Source organism: Artibeus jamaicensis, unplaced genomic scaffold, assembly GCF_021234435.1.
Source record: "Artibeus jamaicensis isolate MK-2021 breed Jamaican fruit bat unplaced genomic scaffold, CSHL_Jam_final contig_1284, whole genome shotgun sequence".
Classification (NCBI taxonomy): Eukaryota; Metazoa; Chordata; class Mammalia; order Chiroptera; family Phyllostomidae; genus Artibeus; species Artibeus jamaicensis.
In genome coordinates, this window is record NW_026521249.1 from 6235014 (window position 1) to 6256371 (window position 21358).

At 34.8% G+C, this 21358-nt stretch overlaps 1 protein-coding gene across 4 annotated transcripts in view; it reads left to right on the forward strand.

The window, feature by feature from the left end:
• The window catches only part of SPOPL (speckle type BTB/POZ protein like), an 82546-nt gene extending 63451 nt beyond the window's left edge, over nucleotides 1-19095 (forward strand). For all 4 annotated transcript variants that reach the window (XM_053666995.1, XM_053666997.1, XM_037138309.2 and 1 more), the window contains 6 exons: nucleotides 4437-4614; nucleotides 4695-4750; nucleotides 7649-7771; nucleotides 11560-11702; nucleotides 11791-11844; nucleotides 14841-19095. In XM_053666995.1, the coding sequence (XP_053522970.1) occupies nucleotides 4437-4614; nucleotides 4695-4750; nucleotides 7649-7771; nucleotides 11560-11702; nucleotides 11791-11844; nucleotides 14841-14985 (699 nt within the window). In that variant the 3' untranslated portion in view covers nucleotides 14986-19095. The remainder of the gene's footprint in view (nucleotides 1-4436; nucleotides 4615-4694; nucleotides 4751-7648; nucleotides 7772-11559; nucleotides 11703-11790; nucleotides 11845-14840) is intronic.
• The last annotated feature ends 2263 nt before the right edge of the window (nucleotides 19096-21358 follow it).

Sequence of the window (21358 nt, forward strand, 5' to 3'; positions counted from 1 at the left end):
GATATTGTAAGAAGTATTCTGAATAAATAATCTTAAGTTTTAGCATGTTGATTTTTTAAAATCTTGTAACCTTAGAATTTAAAGGGCTTTAAAAGCTATGTAATCCAATTTAGAAAACTTTAGCTGAAACTCTTTTTGTTAAGACTTGTACTGTTAACTTTTAATATTAACTTTTTAAGATGTTTGTTTTTGTTGAATTGAAATATGGTTTACAGATATTTTCCCAAGCATGTATTGGAACCTAGCAACCAAGAAATTCAGAATGAAGGCTGAAATTAAGATTTTTTGGTATATATTTTTGAAGCATACTTTTTATCTCCATGCTAGATTATATATGCTAGTGGCCTTAAAATAGAACCCACCATGACATACATTTTAAGTCGACATTGTTCAGATTTAGTTTTAGATACCATATTCTGTACCTTTTTATCAATGTAGACATTTATACTCTGTGCACCATATTAGGCATAGGAAAGCAAAGAGTACTTTGAACAAACATTCCTCATGCCCTCCACCATATCTTCCACACCTCTCATTGATGCCCTTCCTTCTACAGCATCTCCAGCACTGCTTGCAGAAGAGGAGGAAGCATTGCACTGCTCTACGTAAAGAACTGCCTCCTCCCCCTCCCCTGCAAGTGGTGCTGTAGACAGGTAAGGCAGTTTGGTGCTACCCTTTTTCTGCAAGACATAACCTAATCTTGCAAGTTCCATACTGTGAATCAAGTAGCCAGTGGTAGAAATTTCTAACCATGTAAACAGCTCCACCCTCCTGTCTCAGAGAAACAGATTGAAGCAATTGAGGAATAAGTAGGAAAAATAGAAAATTGGTTAGATTAATTCATCTTTTGAAATCCAAAAGATTTTAAATAATATCTTACTCTACAGAACCATGCCATTTATACACAAAAATATGTCTATATAAAATTTAATTTTGTTTAGAAAGACACCGTTTTTTCCCCCATCATATTTTCTGTTGCTAGGAAATTCTGTTTATAATACGTGTGATGATGGGTGGAAGTTGGGTTTTATTCTCTAAGAAGCTATTTCATGCCAAAATGAAAAGTTGACATTATTTTTATCACCCAGACTTTAAAATAGGACACCTGTCTATGAAAGTCAAAAGATCTGAGACCCACTATTTTGTAAGATGAGTGGAATTTTACTGTAAAAAAGTTTCTCACTTTAGATCCAGTGTGAGGGATGGTTAAGTAGTTAATTAAGTAGGGTGGAAAAACTTGTAGTCGTATACACCTTTGTAATTCCTAGTTCTTGGAATGAATTTAGAGAATTGAAATTTTTTTTAAAAATAAAATTGTCATCTTAAAACTACACTAGAGAAGACCCAGATTTCTAGAGTGCTTATAGGTTATTTGAGCCTCCGCCTGTTTATCTTTAGTCTGAATTGTATTCTCAGGGTGGAGCCAAAAGCAAATTTGAAAAAGAGCTGTCAGATGAGTTTGAGGTTTTGCTTTGCAACAGTAGTCAATTTTGAGTATTGTGCATTTGCCCTTTTATTTTGAAAGAACAACAGTTTTAATCTCAGGAAAGAATCTCAGCCTTTTTTCTGAATTTTTTACTCTAGGTTCCATTCAGTTAGAATGTTTATTACATATATTTAAATATGTACTAGAGAAAAACTAAAATTTTACCAATTTCTTAACTATAATTATCAAGAAAATAATTATCAGAATTGCTTATCAGTTTTTTAAGAGATTTTATTTATTTTCAGAGAGTGGGAAGGGAGGGAGAGAGGGAGAAAAACAACAGTGTGCGGTTGCCCCTCATGCACCCCCAACATGGTCTGCAACCCAGGCATGCATCCCAATAGGGAATTGAACTTTCTACCTTTTGGTTCACAGGCCAGCACTCAGTCCATTAAGCCACACCAGCTAGGGCTGCATATCACTATTTAATTAAATTATTAATTTATACTTTATAAATAGTCCCTTGAATACTCTTTGGAGTATGAATTGTCTTAGTTAAAATTTGTGCTGGTTATAGCAAATACTCTGTAGATGTGTATGTCAATAATATAAATTCAGCTGAATTATTATTACATATATAAAATATAAATGTAACATCATCACTATTATGCCGGATAATGACACCTTTATTTTTGGATGCTTTTATTTGTTTGTTTTTGTTTTAATCATCCTCCAAGGATATATACTTACTGATTTTTAGAGAGAGAGAGAGAGAGAGAGAGAGGGTGAAATATCAATGTGTGAGAGAAATATTGATTGGTTGCCTCCTGTGTGCACCCCAACTGGGGATCAAACCCAAAACCTAGGTGTGTGCCCTGACCAGGAATAGAACCCACGGCTCTTATGGTGTCCATGGCAGTGTTCCATCCAGCTGAACCTGCTGAACCACCTGTCCAGGGCAGCTTTTATTTCATCTGTTACCTGATTTTTGCCAAATCTTTCTAATTTGAGTTAGGATAATATACAATGAATAGAATTTAAGAAATCCACTCCTAAATTAAATACTTGATCACATTTTTAAAGCTTTACTGCATATACTTTATGCAAGTGATTAAACTGATGTAGTTCCTGCTGTTTACAACTATCAAGAGAAATGCTTGATATGAACAAATAAATACCATCTATCTGTTTGATAAAAAACTGATCCCCTAACTAATCCCTGAGTATTAACACCAACATACCTGGTTTATGTATCATTAAGTTATAATGTATGGTATAACAGAGCAATCAAGTTAAGGATTAGTGATTGTTTTGTGTTTATTAAAATTTTGGAAATTATTTTAATAATTAAAAACTTTATAGAACAGTATTTATGTACATAATATTTTGGTGATTGTATTTAGAAAGCATCTTATAAGGTTTGTGATAAATACTTCTGAACCATAATTATGTTAAAGTAGTACTACTGGTTTTAAAAATATCCCCCAAAACTATTGTCTAGTACAAAGAGAGCTTAAAAAATAGAATCTGGAGGTATGTCTAGTTATATTGACTAGCAGTGTGATTTAGGACCCTTCAGTTGCCTTCTCTTGACCTCACTTTGGAAACTTTTTACCAAATAAGGGTATTGGACTAGAAGATTTCAAAAACATGCGATTCCAAAAGGTTAATAATGCAAGTTGGAAATAACAAAATGATTAATAAAAATATCAAGGAAAGAATTTTTTCTTTAGAACTACCCATTTATTCACGAGATGCATGTTTATACATCTAAATAAATGAGGACTTCTGAGAGTTAATATTCTCCAAATATTTTATCCTATATTATTATACTTTCTGTATTAGCACATTAATAGTTTGGTCCCATTTACCCACTTGAAATGTACATTTTTACATTACTACCTGTACTTATGCATGTTTTTATTTATACTTAGTCTTATTTAATAAAAGCCATTTGAAGTGTTTTTAAATGAATACAGTTATCTGTTGCTGCATTAGAAATGACCACAGAATTTAGCAGCTTAAAACAATGGATAACTGATATAGTACTTTTGTAAAAAATTGGTTCATTTACTCTGAAACATGTTTTACTTATTGAGGTACTATTTTCTTAAATTTATTAAATACAATTTGGAATTCCTAATAGCAGAACACATTTTCTTAAAACTGGTGTGTAAGATTTAATAGTGTTTTAAGATTACATTCAGTAGATAGTGGTTATCTTTAATTAGAGATAATTTAATTCATATTATATTGGAGTCTGTATAAAAGCAATGTTGAAATATCAATTTTATTGCATAGTTAATAGGTAAATAAGAGGTCTGAAATCAAACTAAATTATATTTGTGTTGTTCTTACTGTTGATTTTTTAAATAAAGATTCCATGAACTTTTAATAACTACAGTTGTTTCTGTGAGAATTCTTGCACTTTAAAATTTAAATCAATTTATATATTTTAAATTAATTTTACTAGAGTTAAAACATAGCAACAGTATTTAAAGTACTTCCCAAATTACATATAGCAGGCTATAGTTTTACCTTTTTTAATACTGTAATAATTTATTGTAAGTGTGATGTTGTATTTACTGTATAGATAATAAACTTGAAATTTCAATAGGTCTGTAGTGTGAGAAAATAAAAATGAAAACATTTTCTCTATCTCACAAAATTATCTCCTCATTTGAATTTCACATTGGGATTTATTGTTGAAAAATAGTTTCTATAATTACTTCGATAACCAGTTGTTTGAAGCAGTTGATAAATCATTTATTTCCACAGAATTATCACTGAGAAAAGATGTAGTTTGTTTAAAATATTTTTTGTATTATTTTTCTCTTTAATTTAGATTGTATCCTTAAAGTAAATTCTCAGGTATTAGCATTAGCATTTTTTATCAGGAGTGTATATAATTATTCAAATGATTTTAATCATAAATTTAAGTATAGTCTTAGTAACCAATTATTGATATGAAATTGTAAAAACGTTTTTATTACTGTCCCTTTTTTATTAGGTGAGTGTGGTCCAAGATTCAATAAATATATCAGGGCATACTAATACGAATACTTTGAAGGTGCCTGAATGTCGACTAGCAGAAGATTTGGGTAATCTCTGGGAAAATACAAGATTTACAGATTGCAGTTTTTTTGTGAGAGGACAAGAATTTAAAGCTCATAAGTCTGTGCTTGCAGGTACTTTTTACTTTTGGGTAATATAATACATTTCTTTTATAAATTTGTGCATTAAATAATGATGCTTAATCTTGTTCCAGCTCGATCCCCAGTTTTTAATGCAATGTTTGAACATGAAATGGAAGAAAGCAAAAAGGTAACCATAGTTTAAGGGCTAATATTGAATTTATGCAAATGCAGAATAGTGGAATGTATATTTTAAAACTTATGGTGCATGTTCTAAATTGTTAAACTGTCATTTTAGAAAGAAATACTAAGATGGGGAAAATGTGTTCCGTAGTAGACAAATCGGTAACATAACCTAAAGTGGGTGAATATTCCAAGCAACCACTATTTTGATGCCTATTTGGTGGGAAAATAACTCAAAAGTTTTTATCCAAAAGGGTAGTTATCCAAAGGCCTATTTTTGTCCATAGCTACTTGGGAGTTCTCAGGTTAAAAAGAATATTTCTCTGTTCTAGACTTTATGATTTCGGAATTAGTTTTTCAGAGCAAAATTAATGCCTACATTTTTTAACCCCTAAAATAAATGGATATTTATTAGATTTTAACAAAAATGACATAAATTGCATTATTATATGTCAGCTATAATCAAGATATCACCTATTTGGTTTTCCCAGTTGTTTCTCTGTCACCTGCCATCTTGAAATGCTGTGAGATTAAAGATTTGAGGTTGATTCCTTGCTGGTTGCATTACAAGTGGTCATTAGTGCTTCAACTGGACAGCTGCACAGTTTATGTGGGCTCAGCTTTATTCTTTCTGCAGAACTGGAGGCTGCAACAATATAGCAGCTTCCTTTCCTTTGAATGTTGGTCTTGGCAAGTACTATGATCAGTCAGCCTTCTGATCATTTCCAAGTAAAGGGACATTAATGATGTATCCATGGCTGTTGTCAGCAAAGGGTCAGAAAAGTTTAGTGTTGTTCAGTGTTAGATTTTAGGTTGATCAATCCTGGGAGAGAAACCAAATTTACAAAGATACAGGACTAGAAAAGGAAGTAGTCCTCTTTGGGCTTGAGTATGTGTTAAGCAAAGAGGCCAGGTGCCAGTAGATAATACTGTAACCAAGCAGACAGGGGCCCACTCGCCTGACACCTTGATGAATGACCCAATAATAATGCTGGAAAGCACAGGTTGTTATTTACAATGTTCCAACCTTGGGGGTAGGGAAGCTCTGAGCACTTCAGTTTGGAGCTCTGTTCTCTCACAAGACCTTGTACTTCCCTTGCTCCCCAAAAGGTTATAAGCAAAAAGCCCTAAAAATCCCCATATTCTTATTTTAAGCTGACTGCGTGAACAGTTCTCCATTTCCCCTGGAAGGTACCAAATTTGCCATCCTTTCATAGCAGCTCTCTCCTTTAGGATCTGGGGTACATTGTTAATCATTTTCCTTGTGATAGTCCAGGAAAGACATAAGTCTCAAGAGTCCAGATAAAGTCCAGGTTTGCACGGTGGCAGGTCAGTTTCTTGCAAGGAAGGGTCCTGGATGGCTTTGCAGTCTGCTAGAGTGGGCATCAACAAAGCAGCCTCTGCCTGCTTTCTTACTAGCCCATGGCAGAACAGCTCCTACAGCCCACATGACTCCTGTTTCCCTACAGGCAGTATGGCTCCTTCTACACTTTTTTAAGCTTCATGGCCAGATCCCCTCCGGTGGCTGCCTGCTTTATTTAAATCCTGACCTGGAGCCTCTACATGACCTTAATTTCTGACTCCTCTCACTGTGGACTACATTGTCCCAGTTCTCTGTACAGTTAACATTCCCTTGGCTGCCATCCTTCATCGGGGCAGGCAAGGGATTCTCATGCAGGCACTGTAAGCCCTCAGCTACATCACAAGTCAAAGTCACACCCATCTTCCTGGCCCCAGAGCTGGTGGAGCAACAGCAGAGCACTTAGCACAACTCTTAAACTAGCCAAGTTGCCATAGATATACAAAGTACCTCTCAGTCGCAGTCCTCCAGTTCCTTCATCCCCCAAAACCATGGTTGTGGAAGTTTTTTTCCTATAATTCTCAGGAATCTTTGTTCTGAACCCCATTGCAATACTACATGCCCTTTTGTAAAAGGAGGGGTTCTGAGGCGTAGTGAGCTCTGGCATTATCTTATACCTCACCCTTCTTTTCCTTAAAGCTGGTTATAGTATCTTAGGCCTTGTATTACAATTTAGAAATTCATCGGAGAAAAAAGTTACTTCATCTGCTCAGACAGAGGTCATAAACTGAACACAGATATATTTTGTTTGGCTGATGGTGTTGTTTTCTCTTTTTAATTGAGAAATTAGGGTTTATATTCCTACATGGTAGTGCTTGGCTGGCTATACTTATCCTCTTAGACAGACCTGCCTGTTTCATTTTTACTGGGTACCTTACTCAAGATGTCTCAGATTGGCCAAAAAGTTCATGTGCTTTTTTTCTGTAAAATAAAAAAACATTTTTCATTCTTCACCAGTAACTTTAGGATATTTTGAGTTTGTCGGCTGTCTCACTCGTGGTGAAACGTTGCTTGTTCTGAACGTCTCAGTTTGATTGCTGTCAACTTCTGATGGTCTACCCAGCCATGGAGCATTGTCCAGTGAGAAATCTCTAGCATGAAACTTCCCAAACCACTTTTGACACATTCAGTCCTTCTCCATACATGGCACAAATCTTTTTTTGCATTTTTACCTTTCTTGAAATAATAAAGCATAATATGTCCACAATGTCACTTATTTTCTTTCATCTTCAGTACTAAAAGAGCGACACAAAAATTCGCCAGTTTTGATAAGTTTTTTAAGTGCACGCTGACATGACAGCTGTCACAATAAAATATAACAAAATTGATTCGAATGAATTTAAAGACAACTAAACACTACTAGAGCCACCTTACAGAAAAAAATTAACTTTTTGGCCAATGCAACACTTACCTCAGTTTCAAAAACAGAGTTTAATCTGTATATGAGTTGTACAGATATGGGGCTTTTAAATTACTGTTGAAATTCCCCCTGGTTTATTTGCATGTATCTGTTCTTTAATTTTTTTGTGTTGTTTTCAATATCAGAATCGAGTCGAAATAAATGATGTAGACCCTGAGGTTTTTAAAGAAATGATGAGATTCATTTACACAGGGAGAGCGCCAAACCTTGACAAAATGGCTGACAACTTATTGGCAGCTGCAGACAAAGTAAGTAAATAGGTCTTAGAGAGCTGGAAAATGTCTTCAAGCTTTTGATGTGTCTAGAGAGTTCTCAAATGAAAATATCAAATATTTTGAAATACTGAATTTATACCATTTGTAGGTAGCTCTGAGTATTATGAAATAGCATACAGTGGGATAATATGGAAATGAGATTTTTAAAAATCAATAGCACATAAAAATATTTTTATATGGAAGAAAGTGAATTTTTATGGGAATTAATTATAAACTCAGTAGTTTCCACTTTATCTTTACTGTTTTATAAGAACACGCACAATAGCATATGTAATTTATTGCAATTCTCAGATAGTCTTATTTTTAATATATAGTGTCTTGCCTCTGTTTACCGAAAGGAAGAAATATTGGATATTTTGACTAATTAAATTCTCCAATTGATAAATTTATTTTAATTTGACAATATAGAAAGAAAAAACAATTTTAATTTTATGATTCTCTTTTATGGTGATGATTTTTTGAAGTAGGGAAACTACAAAAATAACAAAATCTTGAAGTCAGTAGTTTTCAGTACTGGGAAGACCTTGGGAGCTTTTCCCAAAAGTGTTGATGTCATGCCACTTTCATCCATTTATATGTGTATGTGAATGTATGTATGTGTGTATAGATAGATCGATCTCATGATATTATCATTGTTTTGCGCAATGTTAACATTGGGGGAGACTGGTCCAAATGTATATAGAATCTGTTTACAACCGCACATGACTCTATGACTGTCTCAATAAAAATTAAATTAAAATGCCATTTATATACAGTCACATCAAATATATTAAAGACAGACGTAAATAAATACATAGACATAAATGTTCAATATTTTTGCACTAAAAATTATATTGCTAAGTGAAATTGAGGTTGACCTAAATAAATGGAGAGATAAATATTATTTATGGATGGGCTAGAAGTCTCAATATTATTAAAATACTATTCTTAAAATTGATTAGTAAAACCAACATTTACTAACACCCTTTCTTTTTAATTGATAAACTTACTTAAAAATGTATGTGTAAGTTCAAGGACCTATAATCAGTAACGGAAAAGAAGATCCATCTGATAATAAGAATTATTCTGCTGCTTTAGTATTTAAGACAGTGTTTTATTGGTGACGAGATGAAAAAATAATTCACCGGAACGGAACAGAGTACAGAAATAGTGTGGGGGCAACTTTTCCCACAAGTTCCTGGTCCGCCACTGATGAAAGTAAACACTACCAAGACATGATCTGCTTGGGGAGGAGAGGTGGCCAGTTTCTCTGAGGAAAAAGGCCTTGAGCCCCTTCCTCCAGGGACTTTTATTGGGTTGTAATACACAGGAATACAGGGCAGCAAGGATCAAATATAACATTTCAAAGAAATCTGAGGGCTTAGTCTCAGTCAGTGTCTGTCAGGAAGGGGGTTTTGCAGAAACTTTAGGGTTTCCTGCTTGGACCCTTAACATGTGAATGAAAGTACTCTTAGGAGAGCAGGTTTCACAGGTTTTTGAGGAATTCCTTGTGATACCAGATTTTTCCCCAGATCCCTTCTAGCAAGGCAAGGAGCTGAACCCCTCCCCATCAGGTATTCAGGTTTAAGTGGATTAGAGCCAGGAAGTGCTTCCCCCGGAGGACACCGGGACTCAGGCTATGTCACATAGCTGGGGGGCAAGGGTTCATTGCTCACTCTTTGTTGCAGCCCCCCCGAGTCCTTCCATGAAGGCCTCCCAAGTGATTGAGTCTGGCTTAGGTTGCCTCTCCTCCGAGGGGTCTTACCCATCTCTGACTTCCGATCATGCTTTGGGGGCAGGGAGGAAACTGAGGCAGCATTCACCACCAGAAACAAGCTTTGTCTCGAATTTCAGAGATCACTCACTCATCCTTAGCCATGGGGGGTAGTTACAATTCCTGAAACCAGGCAGAGTGGTCGCCAACAAGATAGACTGTCACACACATGGATATCTGATTTTTCATGGAAGTGCAAGAACAACTCAGTAGAAAAAGGATAGTTTTTTCAACAAATGGTGCTGAACAATCAGATACCGAAATTCCCCGCAAATTGAACTTTGATTGAACTTCATGTCATATATAAAAAGTTGTGTAAACCAGGATTATAAACCCAAAGATCTAAAAACTACTAAAAGGAAACAGGAGAAAATCTTCACAATCTTGGGTTAGGCAAAGACTTCTTAACTATGACACTGAAAACATACTACATAAAAGAAAAAAATTGATAATTAGACTTAAGTAAAATTAAAACTTCTTTTCTTAAGACACAGGAGAGATCTGGTCAGCTAGCTCAGTTGGTTAGAGCATCATCCTGATATGCCACAGTTGCAGGTTTGATCCCCAGTCAGGGTACATACAAGAAGCAACCAATGAATGCATGAATAATTGGAACCACAAATTGATCTTTCTCTCTCTCCCTCTCAAATCAATCAATATTTTTTAAAAAAATTTTAAAAAGACTAAAAATTGGTGACAGACTGGGAGGAAATATTTACAAAGCATACATATGTTTGATCAACAACTTTTGTTCAGAATATATCTGATAAAGGACTTCTTATTAACTACATAAAACACTCTCAAAACTCAGTTGTGAGATAGCAGTGTTATTTCTAAAAAACAGAAAATATCTGAACACACATTTGCTGAAATAATATCAATCAAACATATCAGAAGATGCTCAACACCATTAGTCATTAGAGAAATGAAAATTGAAATTATCACAAGATACTTCTTTAGCTATCATAATACCTAAAAATTTAAAAGACCATACTAAGTATGGTCAAGGTTGTTAAGAATTAGGACTGTCATACACTGCAAATGGGATATAAAATGGCACAACCATTTACGAAGACTGGTCATTCCTTGAAAGTTTTACACTTGCCATAGGACCTAACCCACTTTTAGGTTTTTATCGAAGAGTAAAGAAAGCATTTGCCCATACATTGACTTATGTATGAGTGCTTCTAGAAGCTTTCTTTGCAGTAGCTAAAAACTGGAAGCATCCAAATGTTCATTAACAGATGAATGGATAAAACAAATGTGGCGTGTTTATATATACAGTGGTATACTCAGCAATAAAGAGCATTGAATTTTTGATACACAGACAACAACATGTATGAATCTCAAAATAATTACACTTTGTTGAAGAAGCCAGTGGAAAATGAGTACAAATTGTATGATTTGAATTGTGGAAGATTCCACAAAGTATCAAGTATAGCAGAAGAAGGTTGAGTTGTGGCAACATGCAATGTATTGGTTAGTAGAGAAGAGAACTATACTCATTAGGAGTATTTAGTTGTAAGTTTGTTTGTTTTTAGAGGGGAAAAGAGGAAGAAAAAAGGAGAGAAACATCAATGTGTGAAAGGCATCAGTCCACTGCTTCTCACACAGCCTCAACTGGGGAGCTAGCCTGCAACCTAGGCATGTGCCCTGACTGGGAATTGAACTGGCAACCTTTCGGTTTGCAGGCCAGCACTCAATCCATTGAGCCACACCAGCCAAGGCAATAAGTTTGTTTGTTTTTAAAGAACAAAACCCTATTTTTAAAATACACAGTATTTTGCACTATGGAAATTGAAATTTCCTAAAGAAAAAATTTTTTTTTCTCTTGAATGTACTCATTTGTATTTTTTTCATATTAGGTTAAAAATAATTTAGAGAATTTTAAGTTACTCTCAGTTCAAAGTATAATGTGCTGTAACTTTATTTCTAATAACCAGTATTATGTATTTAAAAGTTGGTAGTTTGAGTAAATGTTTAATGGTTATGTTTTTCTTTTGGATAGTATGCACTGGAACGGCTGAAGGTCATGTGTGAAGAAGCTTTGTGTAGTAACCTTTCAGTAGAAAATGTTGCTGATACCCTTGTCCTTGCAGATTTGCACAGTGCAGAACAGTTGAAAGCACAAGCCATAGACTTTATTAATAGGTAAGGTATGCTTGTATTTCAGTGAGCATGACACCTTCAACTTTTTTCACTGGACTTTTTTGTAAGTGTCTTTAAATCTTCAATGCAGGTGCAGTGTACTTCGACAGCTTGGGTGTAAAGATGGGAAAAACTGGAACAGCAAGTAAGATGACATCAGTTTCTGACCTAAAGTTGATCTTCTTACATTAAATTGTCTGCATAGCCTTTTGTTCATCTACAATATGTAGGAATCCAAATATTAGTTATATGGAGCAAACAGCTGATTATTTAAAAAAAATAATAATGGGACTAACATGGTGGATTCTTGAGGCTATGCCTCCTTGTAGATCAGCTGTGAATGTGAACTGGGATAGATGCTCTAATTTCTTTAGCACATAGGCTCACATACTATATAGCTGAGTCCAGCTATTTCAGTGGCTACTAGAGACCCTTTTCTTGTCCCTGATGCATTTCTAAAAATACAGAAAATAGTCATTTTTATCCTATGAGTAATGTACCTCTAGATTTGCCTAAAAAGTCATTATATTTGGATGCAGGCAGCGCATTACTTCTTAGGATAGCCAAGTACTTTGTATTGAATGCTATTTAAGCCAACTGCCTCATATCCAAAAATGGGAATAATTTGCTCTTCACTTTCCCTGGTAAACTATAAGAGGTAGCGTAGTTATATCTTTTCTAAACCCAGACCTTTTGAATATAAACTGATAGAACTTATTCCCTTTTTGTTTTCTTCTGTCATTTTTACAGATACTCTTCTACTCTTTATAATTATTCAAAATAAAAAGGTAGGGTTGATAGGTTGAAATTTGCATCTTTTGATTTTTTTTGTTTGTAAACCCCTAAATTCCATTTTTTGCATATTACAAAAGTTGATAGAAGGATGTTAAAAAAAATTTTAAAAGCCACTGGTGGAGACATTAAAATGAGTGTTGTCGGCTTAATTATTTCCCATTGTTTAATCTGTTTCGGTATATGTGAAGTTAACTGAATTCCTATCAGTTTGTGAATTCTCCTTTCTTAAAGTAAAAGTTAATGACTGCTTATAATTTGTTGGTTGTTATGTATATTTGTCAGTATCTGATTATGTTATCATTACAGTATATGATCTAGATAAAAATCAGTTTAAATTTAAAATACAATGAATAAGCAGCAAATGACAATTTTATAATCCTTTGTACTAGGTCACTTTCAAGCTCTAGTTTTATTCTGTTAAGAAAATATTTTACATTATATAGCTTTTTCAATGTGAAAAAAAATCAGTGCATTTTATATCCCCTGAAGAATCTGTTGTATGTACAACAGTAGATGTACATACAACATCAGTAGATATTTGTTAAATAAATGAAAATGTCAGATATCTTGAGGGATATCTATGTGATTCTAAACAACTAGTTGAAACATAATGACACACTGATAATCTTATATTAGGTAAATTAAAAAGTTGTTTTATTATTAGCTACTGTTTAGTTCAACAAACGTTTACTTAGTATCTGTTGTATCTCAGACCCCATGCTAATGTGCTGCCTGTAAAGAACAGTTATGGGGAAAAATTTCTATTCTTGAGAAATCTAATGAAAGAAACAAATACCTAAACATATCATTTTATTATAATGTGGTAAGTAATGTTATAAAGGAAGCTGTATACGGAACAGTTAAGAAAGGCTGGAGGTGTAGGGATGGCTTACTGAAGATGCCAGAGGTGTCTTAAAAACGCGAATAGTAATTAGAACTAAAAGGGAAATAAAAGGCATCGAAGATAGAAAGGACAGTTTGGGTCAAAGTACAGAAGCCTGAAGGCAGTGACTGATCATTCATTGTACAGATATTTATATTTACTACCCAGTAAAGATGGCTCAATGCACTGTTTTTAGTATCAAGAATATAGTAGTGAACATAGCGTATGTCTTCTCTCTCTTCATGGAGTTTATGGTTTAGCAGGAGATGATGAATAGGAATTAAACAAGTAACTAAAATAAAGTGTGATGATAGGTAAAGTATAGCGTGCCATCTGAGCATATAATAAAGGTACCTAACCTAATCTAGGGGTCAGAGGAGAAGCCTTTTCAAGGAATTGTGTGAATAAAGACCTAAAGCATTAGTGAGAGTTACCCTGATAAAGAGGAGGGGAGAGATGAAAAAGTGTATCCCAGAAAAAGGGAATCAGGTATGCAAAATTTTGGTTATGGGAAGCTGGGGAAAGCAGGCAGGGATAAGATCCTGGAAAGCCATGTAAATTAACATTAAGGCTTTTAAAGGCATTATTCAAAGAGTAATCTAGTAAAAGGTTTCAGCCTAGGGCAGGGCCTGATTAAGTTTGTGTTTTTAGCATTTTCTCCACAGAGAAAATAAATTGTGGAGAGGTTGAGGTGACGTGGTGATTGGCAAGAAAGGTTAAATAAATGTAAGTTGACCATTGAGAAAGTTACTGGAGTAGGTCGGGCAAGAGATTAAACTAAAACAAAAAATAAAGATACATATTCAAGACAACATAAATCAGCAGAAAGAGAGGAGAAGGAGAGAGAAAGAATAAACAAGGGCTAAAAGATCAAACTGTACATGATGTGGACATTAGCTGACTAGAAATGAAGAAGGAAGAATTTAGGGCTTAGGGAGAGACCTGTTGAGTTCCTATCTAACAATTCTGAATTTATGAGTCTTGAAACACATCCAAGCAAAAAGAACAAGTAATTGGGAACTTACCTTGTGAGAGTCTTAGGATTTAGCAAATCAGTAGTTGTCATCATTAAGTATGATAGCTAAAATTTTGAGGAACGGGGGAGATAGGGTAAAGGATGGATGGAGCCTAGAGTGCAAAAGTTGGAACTCTAAGGAAAATCCGAGCCAGGGAAAAGAGCTCTTGAAAGAGGTGGTTTGGCAATGGTAACAATGGGACTGGGACTATAGGGACAAGTGTCACATACTTCAGGAGAAAAGAATTTCCAGAAAAATTTATGATTTCAGTTGCATCCAGAAATACTAGTAAGGTGAAGGTGATAATTTAATGAATTTTAGTGGTTCGGATACATACATAAGCAGTGTTCAAAACATTTAAAAACCCATAAATTAAAAAAATTGACAGTGCAACAATGGATTTTGAAATATACTTTTTAATAAACACCTCCTAATTTTGTTTTTCAGCCAAGCAACAGACATAATGGAAACATCAGGGTGGAAGTCCATGATTCAGTCTCACCCTCATTTAGTAGCAGAAGCCTTCCGAGCACTAGCATCTGCACAGTGTCCACAGTTTGGCATTCCACGCAAACGGCTAAAACAGTCTTGAAATCGTCCATGAACTGTAGAAAAAGAAATGGAATAGACTTTTATTCCTCCAGGTCCAGAAGGATTCTAATAGACAAACCATAAGCAAGAGTTGTTGCTGTTGTCTTGTCCACAGAACAGAAGCTGAAAAAGCATATTGCTTGCGTTTCAGGTGGATAATTTATGGTTTATTCTTCAGCTTTAAATTAGACTGACTATACTCTAATTCACTTCAAGGCCTTAAATTATCTCCAATGACTTCTCTTGTTCATGTAATACTTTTAAGTTTTTATTGTGCCTTGTCATTTTGACCAAGGCTATGCAGGATTGCACTAGCTCCGTAATGCAGTAATATTGATAACTGAAGATACTATGTTTCAAAAGGATCTTCCATTAGTTTAAGAAAAGCAAAATTTCATAGCGTTTGTGTTGTGCTATCTCAAAGTTTAAAATTAGGTTATCCCTAAAAGCACTTGCATTAGAGATAACTGTTAATGTCTCCAGTCTAAGTTCTGTAAACACAGGAGAACCTGCTTACCTTCAGAGTAAGTTCTGACAATACACTGTTCAGTTCTAATTTATTTTGCATTTCATGGGGCAAATATGCAATGAGTTGGCCCTAATTTTTAGGAAAATCTGTGATGTTTGTTTGTTAACTGTTCAGCGAACTAAGAGAAGCATAACAAACCTTTTCTTGGTGGGTTTATCCAAGTTTACAATTACTGAGAACTGGTTGAGGTTAAGATTTCAATAAGAAGAAAGCGTCTTTTGTGCTGGATTAATTTTTTTTTAATTTATAGTGACCTACATTTATATGAAGAATTCTGTACATGTTAGAAGTAAGGATGACCAAATGTAAATTTAACGAGTGGGCCAATTAAGAAAGATATATATGCACTTTTAATGTGTAACTTTTGTATGCTGAATGGTACATATATTTTTTTGCTTTTGAGGAAATTAATAAGGTATAATTAATTGTGTCTTAACTTTTGAAAGAATTTTTTAAGACAGATGGAGGTAACTGGGCAGTTTGTGATAATAGTTAAGAAAGATATACTTCATTATAGTTAAATTGGTTTTGATTTCAGATAATTATTGCTGAATTTACTCCTTTTTTATCACACTTTGGAGAAGGCAGCTGAACAATAAATGAATCCTGGACAGTCTACCATTCTAAAAACAACAGACTGATGATATTGGCAGAGTAAAGGAGAGAACCCTTAGAAATATGTCAGGTCACACTCTGAAACTCCACCCCCCCGCCCCCACACCTAGTTTTCTCCTTTCTGTTTCAGTTACTGTACTAACATGGATGATACTGAAATTCTGCATAATGTGAACAGGATAAACTATTTATAAATTGCTTTTCATGGGCCAGTTCTTTATTATAAATGAATTTCAGCTTTAAACACATAACCTGTTCAGTGTTCGATAGCTCTGTTCACAGTGGGGATCTGTTCCGGAGCATTGTCCCAGAGAAGGAGCTGTCGGTGTCGGGTCACTGCGTCTGATTCCTGAAACAGTGACCGTGCACTTAGGCAAGATTCGTATTTGATCACAGAGGAAAAGTGTGTCACTGGGAAAGGGTACACAAACCTATATACTTGCATATATTACTTTAGTCCCTAGATTCAAATATGTATAATTTGTTTATTTAGTTTTTGAATTTAGGATAAAAAGAAAAAATAAGCCTGAGGTTTCAAAATAGATTTTTGGGGTTATCTCTTTGTTAGGTATTCACTGAAGCAGTTCTAATACAGCAAGAGTGATTAACATTTACATTGAACAACACTGTCTAATAGGCACTTGTGATCTATAACAAACTGCAATTTGGAAAGATCTTGTTTTTTCAGATATCTTTATTCCTTTCTGTGTGGTTTCATTCAGTCTTTGTTTTGTTAACTTACATTTGAAATTGGAAGAGTCCCTTGAGAGAAGGAAGATTGTTACATGTTAATGGACTCCATCCTATGTAGCCCTACTATAGGGAGCAGAAATTCACTTTCTTAAGTTCACCATAAGATTGAATTCATTAAATTTACAATGTACAATTTAAAAAATACACACACATACCATATACACTACGATTTTACTTTAAAATTTTGTTAAGAAAACAAAAACTCCTATAGAATTTTTTTGTCGTATATCAAAAAAATACTGGTATGCCCACTTATATCGAACATGCACAGGCACAGTGTGAATTCACGGCTTGAAACGTGCCTGGTCAGAATCCACACGTCTGGCCTTAGTGACTTCAGTAATAACAACATATAACGAACATTTCAGCTCGCCCTCACTTGTTTTTATGTTTATTGCAAATCTTAGGGATTTTATTGTAAGTACTTTTTATTAGTTCGATAGCACATTCCGTACCAAAAATGTCAAACACTGTGCTGTAAGAATATCCATGTTTGTAGAAATGTCCACTTTTCAGATAATATAATGCCTACCTTTATACTAACAGGATCATATGGTAGTTGATTTATTTTTTTTTATTTATTATGTTATATTTTTGGTATTGTAGGTTCTTGAGGCAGTGATACAAAAAAAACAAAACTGTGTTCCGACATAAGTGCTCTAACAGCCCTTTTCTTCACTTTGAAAAGATGTTGTTTTCAACAGGTACAGGTTCTGTCCAGAGCAGCCTTGCCTTTTGATTATCAGCCTGCTCTTCTTTCCCTTTCGTCATCTAAATGGAACTTTTTCTTCAAAAGTAGTGAGTTTTCAACATTACATATAACAAAAGTAACCATTAGAAAACCGTTCTTTAGATTCAGATAGGGAAACACACTGTATTTGTGCCTTTTTCATTTTGGAATTTTAATGTGTAGACTGGTATTTGGAGCACAAATATGAAGGTGCCATAATACTATGGCTGCCATTGTTACCTCCTTGAATACTCGTGTGTCATTGTCTCAAAATAGTCATTGGAGAACCTTGCATGTATTACCTGGTTATTTGGACATCAGTGTGCGCGTGTGCGTGCATGTGTGTGTGAGTGTATATGTATTGTACTTATTTTCACTTGGACTTGTGTGTGGTATATTCAACACAGTGAATTTCTGAAAATAGGACTCAGTTAAATGTTGGAAGTTCAGGCTAGTTGAAATATTTCACTTAATTAAATGTGCTTTATTTCGGGGGATATTGATTGACAGAGGAAATAATAATTGTCAAAAATGTGACCAATTTAGTGCATGACAAAGTAGTGCCTTTTTAGGACATCAATTTTAAAGTTCAAATTATTAACAAAGGTCTCTTAAAAATTGTCATAGGTATAATTGGCTTTTTAAAAACTAGACCTTAAATTGCCAAAAGTATAATTACTATTTTATTTACCCATTTAATTTTAAAATGTAAGCAGGAATTCTTTATAAAATTGTGGATTATAGATGCCACCCATTGTTACTAAAATAGAACACTAGGAACTTCAGTAAGTTGTTTTGTTAAACTCACAGAGCTTTTATCATAGCCAAGTATACTTCAAATGTTCAATTATTCCAATCGGACCTTCATCCTCTTTGGTGCATAAAATAAAAATATTCATGATATTCTTGCAAAAGAAGGTGGGTGGGTGAGTTTTAGTGTGTTTTCAGATTATAAAGACAGCACTTTCACACACAACTAAGAGTATTTTGCAGACCTCTTTTATACAGATTATGAGCTCTATGTAAGTGTTTGTGGAATGATGTAAATTTTAGGTCCATTTGAATAAATATTGAGTGCCTGCCATATCCAAGACCGAGTTCCCTTTCACTAGGAATCATATCATCACATCATGTCTTCTGCGTGCACTCTGTGGACTTTGTTTGAAAAGGAATTCTTATATTTAAATTTTTTGTTAGAGTTTATTATTGTACACTGTAACCGGTTAATTTTGCAATCCAATTTTTAGAATGAAGATAAAACTTGAGTCCCACTTTTGAAAATGAAAATCTAAAATTATTTAAAAAGTAGTTCTGGGGGAAATTGATTTTCAAGTTTCAAATGTATAAATGCTTATATTGAACTTTACAGCCTCATTTTTAATCAGCTCATGTTAATGATGAGATACATACTTTTGGTATCTTGTTGCTGAAAATATTTTTTGCATTTCAGCACTTTGCGTTAAAATAAAGTTGTTACTACGTATTCACAATTAATTAGTTTATTTTGTGTTTATTTGAAAATATGAACTCTTTACCTGCTATCCAGTGTCTTGGAAACCATGTTTCATGTATTTTGTCTGTTGTGTTTTTGTTTGTGTTTGTTTTGTTTTGGTTGTTGACAGGTGGGATGATAAATCTAGACCCTGTAACTCCATCTGGGCCGTGCAGCTTTCATTAATCGGAGGTGGAAGGAAGGACTCTGCAGTGGCACATCGTCACTGCCTTTCCTTCGTTATGATGAGAATGGGAAGTGTGGCTCAGACTGTAGAAAACGAGATGGGTTTTTGTTTGTTTGTTTCTCAGACCTTAAAAAAACAGATGCACTGACACCTCAAATGGATTTCCTCTCAAAACATAAGAACGTTTTACTGGGGAATACTCATAAACAGTACAGAATGTTAGCCCAAGCTTTGTCCTGGCCGAGATTACCAATTCAAATTTTAACACAGGAGCCTGGTAGAAGGAAAGTTGCAGGCCAGGTAAAATATGTGCTGAACTGGGGAAATGGCAAGCAGTGTGGAGGTGGGCCTGGTCCAGAGTCACTCAGACTCTCCAGTGTGATGGCAAACAAGGCTCTAACTTTTGGCTCGACTTAATGGCACTGTCTGTATCCTCAACTCCTGTCACCTACCTCAACCATAAGATTGTTTTTCAATAAAATACTACCAAAAAATCTTCAAAAGTAGAGCAAAACATAATAATATAGTGGCATTATTGTTAATGAGTCCTATAAAGAGGACCCATCGTCCCCCAAAAGAAATTAACCAGGAGAATGCAAGATCACACATGAGGAAATGAATCTAATTCTCCTGAAGAAGTAAGTACCCTCTTTACTCGTTGGAGACGTGTGTCCACAAAGCTCAGCACTATACACACGTCAAGGATAATACATCTGTACTGTTTTCTCAGCAGAAGTAGCCCATTACTACAATCTGCTTCTCCTGTTTTACAGTCTGTTTTGGTCAATATTTTCTTAAGCTAGTAAGGAAGCTAACCCACACAGCATATTTGGAGAGCTGGGTCAAGATTTTAAAGATAATAATTTCTCGATTTTAAATAGCTATTGTTTGCTTTCCAGTGTCCTAGGAATTCAGTGGTAGCTAAGAGTATCATATTAGGAGTAGTAATCACATGCAGGATTCCACTGATTATGACTTAGCCACAAAGATGACTTAGTCATAAAATTCTAACTCCTGCTGCTACTCGGGGTAGTCTATGTAGCTACAGACCCAGATTATCTGAGTTATGAGATATATGTTCCTACTAATATTTAGTCTGACTTTCCTTGCCTTAAAGGACATCAAAAGATATCAACATGTAGCAGTCAAATGTAAAGTGGTGTGGTCTTTTTTTAATACCTAGTAAAAATAACAAAAGGTACTAACTGTGTAAAGAAAGCCTGTCCTGGCCGGGCAGTCCATCTGCAGTAGTCAGCAGGAAGACGAGTCTCTCCAACACAAATACTTCATAGGACACATCACTGCTGTCACAGTAACCACTGACTTTCCCTGCATTTATGGATCTCTATAAGAGGCTATGTTTCATTACTGACCTGCATTTCCAAAAGATCTTTCCCAAAATTTTTTTAGGAAGGCATTTTTTAAAAACAAATTAAAAAGAGGTGCCATTTTTCCAAGTAGGTTTGGTTAGCTCAGTGTTTCTCACCTGGTGTGCTTTTGCTCCTCCCTTTCTCCCAGGGGACATTTGGCAATGTTTAGAGGTGTTTTGGTTGTCAAAACTGAGGAGGAGCGTGTTAGTGGCATTAGCAGAAACGTTTTCTCATGTACAACAATGAACTATCCAGTGGCAGATATCAACAACTGAGACTGAGAAATCCTGTTTTCGATGAAGGCTATGTGAAGCTATTAGACTTCAGTATAAATTCCAATTGAGAAATACCTTTGATGCTAACTTTTAAAATGACATTTGTTTCAAGAAAAAAGTAACTGGCCTTATTTTTTAAAGATTTTATTTATTTATCAGAGAGAGAAGAGGGATGAAGACCAGGAGAGAAACATCAGCATGGGAGTGAAGCATGAATGGTTTCCTCTGGAACCTGGAACTTTTTGGTTGGTGGGAAGATGCCCAAACAACTGAGCTATATTGGTCAGGGCCTAACTACTAGTTTCATTTCCCATTTTTAACTAATAACCTCTTGCATTTGCTTAGCATTTTATCATTTATAAAAATCCTTTTGTTTGCTTTAATCTCACTTCTCCTCATTGCTCTGATAAGTCTTCTTTTGTT